General features: G+C 29.2%; 1 protein-coding gene across 1 annotated transcript in view; it reads right to left on the reverse strand.

Annotated features, from left to right (window-relative positions):
- Positions 1-15,056, reverse strand: part of LOC118199333 (WD repeat-containing protein 11-like) — a 153,600-nt gene that overhangs the window by 59,747 nt on the left and 78,797 nt on the right. Inside the window, exons 16-17 of the mRNA XM_035371166.2 lie at positions 10,868-10,974; positions 6,294-6,408 (exon numbers count right to left, since the gene is read on the reverse strand). Coding sequence (XP_035227057.1) covers positions 6,294-6,408; positions 10,868-10,974 — 222 coding nt within the window. The remainder of the gene's footprint in view (positions 1-6,293; positions 6,409-10,867; positions 10,975-15,056) is intronic.

Raw genomic sequence — 15,056 nt, forward strand, 5'->3', positions numbered from 1 at the left:
TATGTCATTACTGATAATTTTTCTGCAGCTTAATGCACAAAAATACCAGGCATGTTTATATTTTGTTTTCAAAAAATTGTTTTGTAACGGGACTTCGGCGATTCCGGATTATCGATTTTTCCGGATTATAGATCATCAGTTTAAATCTGGTAAAATGGCATGCAGAAATTATAAAATTAAAAATATGAAACCGTAATTTACGAAATAAAGAACAATTATGATCTAAAGGGTATCAAAATTTACAAAAAAAAAAAGCTTAATATTTATTTGTTTACTTTATTAAACATTTCTTTCAATGTACGTTGTTTAAGTTGCTTCGTTTTTTATGTTATAATACATTCTCTTTAATTCTATAAACAGACATAATTTCTTGTTCAGTTACAAAGTTCCGCTGTTTAAGTCCCGTTAATTGCTGTGCCGAGAATACCGACTAATTTGTCAATCGAAATTTTTTCGTTTTCAATAACTTCTGTTACTTTCTTCGCTATCGGAAGCGAATTATAATGACGAGGCATTTGATTTAAATCATATCAAAGACGAGATGAAATACTACATTGAGTAAGCAATTATAACCCAAATAAAATAAAAACATCTGCCCTTAAGATAAGGATAGTGCTGACAGATCAACTTCCAATTCAATGCACGCCGCCGCGGCGTTAAAGATAAACAAAGTTTAGATAAACAAACGTTAAAGTTTAGATAAACAAAGGATATGCCTTTATCCATTTTTTGCAGCAATTCCACTTTTTGTTTAATGGACTCCGAAAGATACTTTCGCTTTGTATATCCTTTACATATTAGTAAATATATATCAGAAATTCTATTTGACATAATCGAAAGTTCAAGCTTACTTTTATAAAATTGCTCTAACAGTCTGCAAAAAATAATAATCCGGATCCAATTCGAAGATTAAGGAACAACGCAATCTGCAACATTAACTGAAATAGATAATTAGATAATTTTAGCTTAGCTTATCCCGTCCGTTATACATTAAACGCGCATTCGTAAACGTATTTTGCGCACGCGCACACGCAAATTCGCAGCGGTAAAGGTCTTACGCGCATGCGACGCATGCGCAGAAAGTTTGTAGCTTTGAGGTCCGATTTATAGATCATTCCGCATTATGGGTGTCCGAATTAACGACTTTTGACTGTATTAAATAAGATAATAAATGCTGCTATAAAGGAATAACTTTTCTATACAAAAGCAAAGTATAAATGAAATGAAAGGGAAAAAAAAACATAAATCCTTGTCCTTATAATGAATTGTTGTGTAGATCTCCAACACTATATGGCATTTGTCTGTTACTGTTAAAAGTTTTAATTTATTTATTATTCATTATTATTATTTTTAAACATACAAGTACAAAACTGCAAAAAAAGCAACAATTAGCGCTTCTTATTCATTTGCATTTATGTACGATCTTTAACTCACTATTAAAGCAATAATTTATACATAGAGCAGTTTAAAACAGTTGCATGTCTAAACATAAAAATTATCTTAGCTTAATTTATTCTCCAGTGTACTTTCAAATATATTTGGGAATATTTAAATCTACCACATAATCATACATAAGAAATTGTTTTATAATAAGCGTAAAAAAAGTTTAAATCTTTAACCCTTTGACGCGCAGTGGTCGCGCCCTGAAACCACCAATTTTCGAAATTTTTTCTCCTCTTCCTTCCAAAATTTTTGAGTGAAAATCAATTGATTACTGATCTTTTACCTCTAAATAACACAAAATGACTGCAGAATCATACATATTTTAGGTCTTACTACTTCAAATCGGATGCCTTTTAAAATTCGTTTTCAATAAGACAAAATAACTTCCTTTTATTAATATAAACAACTTTAAATTTCAAAAGTTATTCATCGCACATCATGATTTTTATCATAAACAATAAAAAATAGCAATAATTAAACTGCATATATATAAAAAAAACTTTTATATGTATGGCATTTGCTTTGTGGTTTCAGGGTGCGACCACTGCACCACTAGTGCATTGTGTCACAATGCGCTAGAGGCTCGGTGGTCGCGCCTTGAAACCACTGCTCTTCACAATGGCCTTTGCTTGCTTCTCAAACAGGAATGTTTATTTTTACCCGGATATAGGTAAGGGGTTTTGAAATCACAGAGTTATTTTATTACTAAACAATACATGCACCTGCCAGTAAAAAGGCCTTTCTTTTCCAGAGACTTTTCTCAGACCTCAACACACTTGCTCCCCAAGCTAGTATTGTGAATTTATAAATTATTTCCTGTGGTTTAAATTTAATGTAAATATACTTTGCTGTAATTAAAAATAGAAATCGCGTAAAGTTTTATTTAAATTAAAAATATTTTCTGAATATTTTGGGACGAAATACGAATAAAATAAGTATGAATGGGAAATGAATGATCCATATCAAAGCCAAAAAGGCCAAGCCCCTCCTCATTAACATTAAAAAACCACAAATTTCATGTGCCAGATGAAAACAAACTAAGTAACGCTGGACATATACCAGTGAAATTTAGATCCAATCAGTGTACATTTTGTAGTACAAGGCAGAAACCTCATAGAAGAAGATACATGTGGCGAAACGTGCAATATGGGCATGCATGTACCAAAAAGACAAACCATGCTTTGAACAGTGTCACAAAAAATATTTGTTTTTTGAAATTAAAAAAAACACTGAGTCTTTTTTTTTTTAATCTTTATTTTACTGAGTTTTTTAATCCATGTAGCCAAACGCCCTTATTATATAGGTACTTTTACTGCTATAGAAAAATTACATAAATGTTTATTTTTTATTTTTTTCTGATTATTTACCTTGTAAAATAAATATATATTATATATTATGCAATTCCTACATGCATTTTGTTTTAAACTTGTAAATTTTGTCATTTATTGGAAACGCGCACGGAGAAAGGTAAGTTTTTTTTCCCTACTTACCTCGGTAAGTTTCAAAGTCCTAGATGCACGGTGGTTTCACAGTGCGACCACCACCCACAGAACAATGGGCAAGAGTAGGTTTTTTTGAATTCATATATTATTTGTCACTACGATCATAATATTCAATTTCTAGAGTTTTTAGTTAAAAAAATTATAAAAATAATATTGCACACGTCAAAGGATTAACCTATAACAAATTTTGATTATTCTACATATTCAGATATTAATAATTCTACTAAATAACCATTGTTATGCAATGACTTTTGACACCACACACCCATAGTTAATTAATGTTTTTCCTTGTTAATTGCATTTTTAAGTTCAGTAACATACATTCATATTATAATAGAATCTACAAAATGTAGATACATTTGAATATCTTTGTCTTCATCATGATAAACTTTGAAATATTAAATCTAAACAGCAAAATCTCCCTAAGATGTTAATTCAGTTCCAGATATAATTTTAGTCTTATGCAGAAGTGGGCACTTATACCCTGAGTTACCATATTTTGTGAACAGGAATCTAGGACTATGGTCATTCAACAAGGGGGAAAACTGTGGGTGTTATCTTATGGGAATAAAGTAAAAATTTAATTTTTAAAAACATTTATTGATGTATGTAAAAATTATGTATGATACATGTGTCTTTGTACTGTTGTAATACTATAATCTTCTTATGACAGCCCAATTAAAAAAAATGAATATAATTTATTAACCCATTAACTGCCAAAGCTACAAGGAATGTTTCTTTTCTCATGAAAATAATAACAAATATTAAATTAAGAATTTATAACATAAATTTACATTTAAAATAAAAAAATGCTCTTACCTGTGGAAAATGCGAGTGTTGCGTTCGTGCAACGTCAGCGGAAAAAGACTATGGATGTTTAGTGAGTAGGATTATACTCGTGTGATGTTTCTTTTGAGAGGAGCGCAGGATTACTTTTTAGCTGTATAACGTTTTATAAATCTACAAATCACTTTACTTGTAATTAATTTAATATTAAAATATACATTGTATTTCTTTTACAAATACAGATTATTTCATTTGAAAGATTCAAACACGAAAAGCTTGATTACAATCATGATGTAAAGCTACATTACATACTTTGCATCTATATACAGTCTGACTACAGTACTCTTTTCAACAAAGTCTTTTGTTATCAACGGACTTTTTGATAAAATGTCTACCATCTCCATGCAATGGTTTTTGAATGCTGAATTTACTAGGTCTTCCTGTTGCTGATCTATTTCTGGCTAATTCTGTACTCTCAATAAGAGTTTGCAAAAGGAATAATGCATTCTCTCTTCTGAAATCTAAAAGAGACTTTATATTTCCAGTAGTAAAAAGTGGTGATATTTAGTAAGTTTAGATACGGTCTCACCTCATATAATTTATCAGTATTGTCAATTTGACTACTGTCAAATGCAAATTCTGCTTCATATTCCTGTACTGCAAATGTGATATCAATTCTCGTACAACAGGAACAGAAATGTCCTTATCAAAAGACCAATACATTTTTTCTTGAGGTAAAGAATGATATCCTGTAAGCAATAATATTCCAGTAATCTTCTCATATAGGCTTCAGATGCAATAAATTCTGGGCTTTTTTTTTTTTTTTTTTTTTTTTTTCTGAGCGTATATATTTGTCTGTTCAACGAGAAGTAAGTAAATGTCTAAATTAAAAAGAAAATCGAAAATCTGTGCACTAGTTTTACCTTGTGTTTTATCTTTTATAATTTCTCTTCTATCTCTTTCTTCATATTCTTCCTGAGAAGACATAACTAACAGTTCATTTTTTTATCCACTTCAAGATTTCAGTCTTCTGCTTTTTAAACTTTTTAATATGACTATAACTGCTTTTAGAAGGCTGAAACTTACTTCTTACGTGAATTTCAACTTCCCCAGCAGTATCATTTGGTAAAATATTATTATCATTGTTTAAAATATTGCCATTCTATTCTGCTTCGTCACTAGCCTCTGCAATTTCTGGGAAACAACAACAATATCAGTTTCATTCTGGTCATTATAACCATTATCTTCATCTGTTTCTTTATCAAAAAATCTTTGAAGGGCTTCTTCTAATGTAAGATACCTTGTTTTAGGCATTTTGAAACAACCAGAACATGAACCAGAACATCGAAAGGAATGAGTGAAAAAGGAGATTCACTACCCATTTCCTGCTGACGTTGTGTCAACGCAACACCTGTTTTCCCTCCCTTCCCAACACAAATATAAACATCTGACTGATGTAATGTTTTGATAAACGGTGACCTTGACTAAAAATAGATCACTCATACAGAGAGGGATTCTTTCGTTAAATATTTTCAGCAAAAATACCCGGTCGAAAGTTTTGCCTAAATTTTGCTTAAAGTATGAGATTAATTATTATAAACAAAATGATTGTTGAAGGCAAATATTTTTTACAGAAATAATCTTCATAATATTCCCTACACAAAATCATATGCTGGTATAAAATATCTTAGGTAGTTATATTTATATACACATTTATTTTGACCGTTGCGCGAACGCAACACCAGCGGCTGATGAGTTAAGGTAATTTTTTGTCTTCATTTCATCCCCTGGAAATTTTACTGCAAATACCCATATCAGGAACATTTTATCAAAAATTAATTTAGGTTATTTGAAAGCCCACAATGTATGTTATACAAGCTTGTATGAGGAAATAAATAGGAATCATACAATAAGAACAACAAATTATTCAACATAATGAAAGTGAATTGAATACCTTTTATAGTAGATCTACTCTGAAGATGATATAGGTGGCTGGAATTCTTGTGTTAGTTCCACTCTTGTACATTTTTTATGGATAATAATTCCCTTAGAATTTGTTTAGATTTTATACATTCATAAAAATCACTATTTAAAATTCATTTCCAAGTTTAAAAGTTTCTTTATACTCATTTGGTATTTTCAACTGATGTTCCTATCCAATTAAAAAAAAAAAAAATCTTGGCCTACCTTTAAATTTTGCCTAAAACCTTTTAAAATGACATTCTATGTGGTTACATAAAATTTCAGTCAGGGATATTGACAACAAAGTAACTAAATGTTATCTGATATGACAACAAGTTCAAACCATTATTACTTAAACTATGTCTGTTACTTCAAACATCATAAACTTTAATTTGATTGAAAATTGAAAATCTGCAATTCTCAAAAAATAATAAATATTATAATTTAAAAAAGTGGAAATTTTTATGACTGTAACATGTACATTTGCACATGCAGTTTTGACATGTATGCTATATAAATATTGATGAAGAATAAATAAGTAGTCTTTATAGCAATGAATATCACAATAGCAAAAGGTAAGAATACAAATGAAGAACTAACATCTTTTGCATCCCAGACATCAACGCCATCATTGAACAAAACCAGGATTTTCATATTGCCCTTACCAGGACCAAAACGAATTTTCTTTATCCATCCACGGTGTGTAGAAATACCTCTAGAAGAAAAATACATATAACTGACAATATGCAAATAATATTTTACTTTTATTAGAAATGTTTTAAAATCTGAAATACCTAAACATGCAAAGAAATCATCTACATTATACTTCATTTAGCATTTCATTCCATAAAGTTCTTTAAAAAAACCTGAAATTAAGCAAAGCCATTTGCTAAAATATTCATCATTCACTGCAAGCATTTGATATATATTGTTTTATTATGGTATTAATCTAAAAAAAAAAAAAAAAAACGAGCAAAAATGGTCTAGAATTTTATAAATAATAATAAAATTATCTCTGAACAAATTGTGTGAAACACGAATGGTTACTTTCTGATTATCCACATCCCCACCCAAAAAGCCATAATAAAAATGTTGATGAGGTAACATGCCATGCCAAGAACTTGTATTTATATGGATATACGGTATTGCCAAAAAGTATTTATGTGGCAACCCAGGTATGGACATAGCATCCCCAGATTACAGATTTACATTCCCTATACAGATTTCCACTTCTCCAGACATTTTCACCAGTGTGACTGCAGATAATGATCCTTCCTATGGGAATATCAGCATTTTAGCATAGCAGTGAACCACATACTGTAGTTTACGTCATTTGTGACAAAATCTCATGTTTAGCTTTCTGCATGCATACGAAGTAATATGCCTCATGAAGTAATACAGCATAACATGCCTCTATTTTCTTCCCAGTTTAGGATTCTGGTGCCAAGATTCAGTTCTCTGATCAGTCCAATTCACTGTTCTTTGATTTTTTTAAGGAGCAAATGTATGAAATCGCTGTATATACAGCAATAATAATAATAATAATAAATAAAAAGGTGTGCATGCCTTGTTTAGAAAAAGATGAATACAAAAAAATAAGTGTCATTTGATGTATCATTGAAATAGGCATAAAGATATTCAAACAAACCTTTCTTTTCAATATCAACAGCAAATTTGCAACACTTCAGTGGGGGAAAGAGGTAAATCAGGAAGTACTCACAAATCTTATAAAAAAATTTACCAAAGCCCAAACCTCATACGTGTTTAATTAGCAAACTTAATTGTTTTCAGTGTGAAAGGTTTCTTTAATTATTAATTTAAAACTTAAATATAGAACCTATGGAAGTTTTGGGACACTTTATGTACGTCATCTATAAATGATACTGTAATATATGCAAAAGAAAATCACATTTGACACTTAACACAGTTCAGCATTAAATATAAAGGTTTTGATAAAAAAAAATTTTTTTTTGAATAAATAAATTACGAAAATTTTCTGAAGAGAAAAAACATTTTCTCATTTATTGAAAAGGAAAATGAAGAGAATATTACTATTAATGGATTTTATTATTAACTTAACTAATATTTATATTTAAGAAAAGCAGATGATATAAATTCGAGAACAATTAGAATAATGTAAACTAAATTATAAATATGTACAATCTTTACTGCCACTAGTTTTAAACTGGAAAATTTTAAGATTAAAAAATAAAAGCTATTTGGAAAGTCAATAATGTAACCTGGATGGTAAATAAAAATTTCCCTTAAAAATCTTGTATGAAAATATAAAAGTCAGGAATTTAAAGTTTATATTCTTTGCTAACAAGTGTGTAAATCCTAATGAAGTTGAGGTACGCGCGAGTAACACGTGCCTACAAAAGTATAGATAACATTACTTAGAAAAGCAGCAATCGTAATTGAGATAGGCATATACCATTAAGAATGAGATTTAATAAGGAGAAGTAACATAGATACATAATTAATGGTTCAAGAAAGAGTATAGTCCCAATACAGACATGGGTGTCAAAGTTTACATATCACGTTGAAAGCACAAGACTGAAATAGTTACACAGATGCACACAGACTGAAGTCGTTCTCAGAGCTGTTGGGGTAAACTCGTCTCTTCCTGTCAGCCTGTAGGGTTGCCAAACAGGTTTATTGTCTTTGTTTGCTGTTTCACCAATTGTGGTTTACTCTAGAGTTTTTGAGTCTGTATCGCCTGTTTGGCGCTGCCGCTGCAAAGTTATATCTCATAAAAATACAAAAATCTAGTGTATTTCTTATTACAAGGTCTGTTTGTCAACTTATAAATGAAAGTTTTAAAATGAGAATTTTGAAATTATACTGTGTACAAGATTCAATTAAAAACAAAGGGCAAATTATCATTCTTAAATACTGAACTATTCTGATTGTTGCTTGGAAATTTATTTCAAATTGCATTGATATAAAAACTACAAATTTGTTGGGTACATGGCACATGCCCAGAAATTTGAAAGTGTGAAATAAAAATTATGATTTTTAAAATCAATAATACAATAAAATCTTCATTTAGTCATCGATTTTATTTAAGATCACAAATTTAAAATAAATGGAGTTGCATTCTGTGATGTCTTCCCTGATTTTGCCTCTGCATGCTGTTCAAATACCAATATTATTACCAAAAAAATAGTGTATTTTATATGGGAAAAAGGAAAAAACTTTTCCCTCCTTTCCTTCCACAGTGTGAAAGAAGACATGAAATTTTCCTAACCTGCATGCAGTCTCCTTATCACATGCAGCAAAAAGGGAGTGAGCTTTGCTTTGGCTCTGAATTTGAGCCAATTTATTTTAAACATTATTATTATGCAAATGTGAGTTTTCTGCTTCAAAGTATACACTGTATGGTACTTCTAAAGTTGGCTTATTTTTATTTTGAGGCTTCTTTCAAAGTTCTATATGATAATGTATTAAACTTGAAATGTTAATTGAAGCTTCTTTTTTAGATATTTGAAGCATGACTAAAAATACAAGAGCAGGGCTTTCAAAGGGCTTAATTCAGCTAATATTTGGATCATTCTCTAAAAAATAAAAATTACTTAAAAATAATTAAACTTAAGAACATGAGACACATTTATATTACATAATGAAAAAAAAAACTTACTAGTTAATAGTTTATAATTACATACACACACACATATCTTGTCATAATCAGTTATAAGTTAAGATTTTAACAACTTCAATACGTTATTAGTACATATTTTAAGACAAAAAATTTTGCTGTGATCAAGGCTTTATACATCAGCCCTTTCCAAGGTTTTAAGTAAAATTACAATTATAGAGAAAGCATATTGGAGCTCAGAATAGGCCAAACACAACTAAATTGCAATAATAACATATAAAAACAATTAACAGAAAATATTAATGCTGCATATTTGTATTAAGCACTAAATAAAACTGATATTGGTTCTTAATAGAGAATAAACAACTCAGTTTCCATGGGAAGAATAAAGTGCATGGAAAAACTTCAGCCGATAAGGAAGAAAACTTTCTTGTCAAAATATAAACTCAATTTTTATGGGCCATATTCATTCATTCATAATGTCTTTAAACTGATTAGAAGCCAAAATAAAAATCTACTTGTAGCTCAGTATGAAAAATACCAATAAAAAATATTTACTTTTGTTTCATCATCTTCCTAGAATGTATAGGAGTTAGTATAGAGGCTGACTGCTAGTCTGAACTGCAGAATGACGGTTTGAATCTTGTGTAAGGCTTGATTATTTATTGTCATTTTGCCTTCTCATTAGTGTAATATCAGACCATCTCTAGGGGTGTACCTTGTACAATGTTCTCGATGATGAGACGGCTAAATGACTGATTAGTTTGGCTATTCCCAAATTGATCACGAGAATGCATGAATGCAAAATACATGAAAAGTAAGTATCAATCCATTCGTAGGGGGGATATTAACTTTATCCTCTGCATCAGGTTTGGTTACTATCAACCTGCTTATCTTCATTTGTTCAACTATTTTACTTAAATTTTTTTAACTGTTTAATTTATTATTAATTTGCTCATTTTGTGTTTTTATGAAATAGATAATTACATATAGATAGAAATTACATGTCTGATGAATACATTAATTCATCATTTACATTATTTTTAACATAAATTATTATTATTTTATCCTTTTATATTTTATGTAATTACTCATTATTTCGTTTGTTATTCTATTTACTTATTTTTGTTCTCATTCCTGGCAGCATTCTGATAGCATTCCATGACTTCTAATATTTCATATATATAATAATTTGATATAAACATATAAGATGTGTTTCTTTATTACAAGAATAATATAATCTCATTATTGAATGCTGAATCTATATAAAAAAGATTCAGCATTCAACGGTGAGAAAACTGATCTAAAAGAAAAAATTAACAAACCAACATTGTCTTCTATTTTTTTAATGATATTTACTGAATATTTTTAATGAATCAAGGGAACGTAAAATTTGACACTACTTATGGCATCAGTCAGTGGAAAAAAAAATAATGATATTAAAATTAATAGAAACTCTTTAAAATGTTTTTAATTTATTCAATACATATTATAAAGAAATATATTTTGTAAAATGAAATAAATTTCCTGAAATTGAAATTTTATATTCGAGTCTTCTAAAATCAAACACACTTACTTTGAAATATTTCCCTTTAAACACCAAATATTTAAATTCCCGTCAACATCCCCTAAGACTATATAATCTCCTTTTCTTGCAATGCAGGTCACACTACCTACAGCTTGCTAAAAAATGAAGTCTGATGAAATTAAACAAAGGTATATATTTTACACATCTTTGAAAACAAAAACAAAGGTATATGTTTGACACATCTTTGGAAAAATATAACATTAAATCTGTTTAATAATAAAAAAAAATTAATCTTTAATTTTTTCTAAGTCAAATAATGACTGTCAGATAGAAATTACACATTCTGTAATAATAAATGTAATGCAATTATACACAAAAATTATAGAGTCGTTAAAGTGCCCCATTGACTTGCTCTCCCCCCCCATGTGCTGCATTAAAAATACTTAAGGCATGCTGTTATATTACACAACATATAAAAAGACTTTCATGATAAAATTTAATTCTAAAACACTGCTTTATATTAATAACATTACAAAAAAAAGTGAATGCAACCCTTTCAATGTAATCTCTTTTCTAAGGCAAATACATAAGGAAAAACTGTTCAAATTATTGATTCATATTAAGAAAAATCAAAGAAGATTCTAAAGGAAAAAATATGTAATACATTTTGAAATGAAAGAAATGCCTTTTTACATCTGAGAATCTATTTTAAGAACCATTAGTTGAATAGATACAATACAAAACACATGTATGTATATATATATACATATATGTTTCCACTAATGTAAGCAAGCTTAAATTCTCTTTCTGTAAACAGTGGCTCACATTTATGTTGCATTGATCTTGTAATAAATATTGAAATACAGATTTCAATTTTTTTCTAATATATTATTTTTTCTATATTTTAAGCCTTGCTTGTTATAAAATAAATATCATCAAAATATTCTTTGTAATAAAATCCTTTTTGGAACTACTCTTATATATGCCCTTGTTTGGCGACAAATTTCTTGCCAAATATTTTTGGCGAGAAACTCCATGATGCCATATTACTATCTAAATTTTTGCCAACATTCAAACTTTAAACCTAAAATATCTCCAAAAAATGCAATTTAAGCTAAAAATCTGAAACAAAAACAAAAAATTTAGATAGCAAAAACGTAAAGTTTCTAACCAAAAATATTTGACAAGAATCCATGTACACAGCGATATGTTTTAACTTAAAAAAAGACATCAACAGATTGCACAATTTAGGCAATGAAGGAATCTACGAACTACGCACACCTCGCTTTAATAAATTGACATAGCAACAATAAATTTCAAAGAATATCATGTACACATCCTGTTTAACCTTCAATCCACATAAACACATCCGTGAACAAAAGACTCGTTAACAACTCCAACATTGTATCTTTTAATACTAAATTTACTTTCCACACAATCTAAAATACGCGACTGAAATCTTGCCACCATGTCTATCATTGCAACATAGGCCATTTCAAAACATGCACGACAAAAACCAATGAGCAATTAAACCACTGCAGCAAAAGAATTAAGTTTCAACGTCAAAAGGATTGCCATATGAACAACATCATCCCCAAAACCACAGCACACAATCGCACCAAAAACCAGTGCAGAATACATATCGCCATATTTGGTCATCTTAGGACGTATATAAGAGCAGAGCCTAATGTTTTTTTCCTAACTCACATAATAATTCACACACTCAAAACTTTTGTTGAAACATTTTATTAGACAATGTTTATGTTATAATTTTTTATTTTTAAAGAAAATATATTCCAAGAATTTCTGAAATTGGAAACTTTTACTTGCTTAACTAAATATATTGATAGTTCTATTTCTATTTTTTTTTTTTTTTTAAAGCACAGTAGAAGTATTCAAAATATTCCTTCATGTAAAGCATTTCATTATCTTTGAGGTAATAAAGTAGTAAAAGTTGCATGGAAGCGTTGAAAATGCAAGGAAGTTCCAAATTAAAACCCAAGATTTATTCATGAAAAAAATCAAGCAAGACATAAAATATTAGTACTATAAAATGTTCAGCAGATTTAGAACAATGGTTTGCAATAAAAGTTAATCCTTAAGCATTTATAAAAATCATGGATACAATGGACAATCTGCAAGGAAAAAAAATTTTCATCAACCTGAAAATGCGGGAAATACAACTGTTGTTTGCAAAATCTACAATAAGAAAAGTTTTATCATATTGGAACAATGTTATATTTGCAAAAAAAGTCAAAATTAAATATATTTGAGTCTGATAGATGAATTAATATGAGGTGAAATTCGAATTAAAAACTGAATTTATAAAACTTATTGCCTAATAATACACACAGGGGTAAAGGCATAATACAGAGTGTTTAAAAAAAAAGTCACTTCATTTGAAATGCATATGCCTTTTCCCAAAAAATAGCACAAAAAAACATTAATTTTTGGCGAGTCTCTCTCACGCTACATAATTTGATGTTGCTGCTCCATACCTTATATTCTAACATTGTGGCAGTAAGTTCATCACTAAACATGAAGAGTGTTAAACACTCTGAAGGATGACACATTTCGAAAGATGAATTTACAAAATTTCACAAGTGATTCTTTGTCACCTGTACGAACAGCTTGTAGCAATTGAATCTTGTATGGTTTGAAAAACAAACATCGCCACAAAACACACCAAATGGATGCTGAAGGAATGTCAAGTTTCCTCTACTGGCATGGCAAGTGGATTTCTATGGACAACATGCAAAAATTCTGCTGGATGTGCTTCACATTTTCATCTGACATGTGGGGGACGAACAAGAGATTTTCTTTTACACAGACAATTTGTGTCTTGAAATTGTTTATATCACTGCCTAATGCTTTTAGTGATACGTTGTCAAACGCCAGGGCATTGGCGATGAAAATCATACTGAACAGTTGTTATGAACTCACACTTCGTGAAGCATAGAACACAAAACATTGCACAGCTGCTATCTAGATGAACACTGAAACGGTCGGCAAAGGAAGAGTATTAATGCTAACTGTCGACATCTGTATGAAAATTTAGATTTCCCTTTTTCTGCCCATAACTCGATCAAAAGAATTTAAAAGGCGAATAGTTATGATATTTTTTTTTTTAAATCGGATGATTCTTTTTGGCATACCCTATAGTCTGGGGATGTTTCAATGCCTTTAAAATAAGAAATTTGGTATTTATAAAAAATAACATGGATTAGTATAAGTATATAAATATTTTTAATGAAAACCTGGAAGCATCTGCAAGAAAATTTGGAATTTAAAATGCATTCAAGTTTTATCAAAATAAAGATCTCAAACATAAGCCCTAAATGTCTGATTGTGGTTATTATAGAAGTGTCCTGAAGTTTTCTAAACTTCTCCATATTCTTCGAGTTTAAATCCAGCAGAACACATATGGAGTGAGTAGGATAAAAAATTATGAAATATGATACTCTTATGAAAGCTCCAATAAAAGCAATTCTTACATAGGAATGAGACAAATGGAATATTTTTACATGAAAAATTAGCTGAATTCATCCAAAGTGTACGAAAAATTTAATTTTAACTAAAGGACATCCAATGAAATATTGAATGTCTAGTAATGTTCCTGTATTTATTAAATATAAAATTTTATTCAATGTGTTCAAATACTGATGCAAATTCATTTTTTAAATTTTCTTCCCCCCCAAAAAAAAATTTTTAAATAACTCTTTTCACAAGTAGTTTTTAAAATACATGATCAATAGTATATGTGAATCAAAAGTCAGTTTCTTAATATTAACTGATATTTGCCAATAAAACTGAAGCATACAAGTTTCAAAAACCACATGTGTGCTACTGTATATATCAGTCCTAGATCTCAAATTATCTCAACTCTAAATGTTTGAAACTAGAATATTTCAGATGATTTACTTTCCTCCCCCCTAAGCCAAATAAAATTAAGGATGTTGTTAATTTATTCTTTGATTTAAATAATAGAGAAAAAAACATGTATACAATTTTAAAGATATTATTAAATTAATTTAGATGGAAGTGCCCAACTTTGAGACTAGCTAGCAATGTTCAATTGTTATTAAATGATTATGTGATTTTGATATTAAGCAAAACATAGGTCTCTTTTTGAATTTTGTTTCAATAAAATATAAATACTGCAAACTGCACATGAAAAAAATTAATATCAATTTTATTACTTTAGGTCAATTGTAGAACAATACTCTAATTTAATTTT

This window comes from Stegodyphus dumicola, chromosome 2 (genome assembly GCF_044657685.1).
Source record: "Stegodyphus dumicola isolate Sdum_Otavi_A_Nest chromosome 2, ASM4465768v1".
Classification (NCBI taxonomy): Eukaryota; Metazoa; Arthropoda; class Arachnida; order Araneae; family Eresidae; genus Stegodyphus; species Stegodyphus dumicola.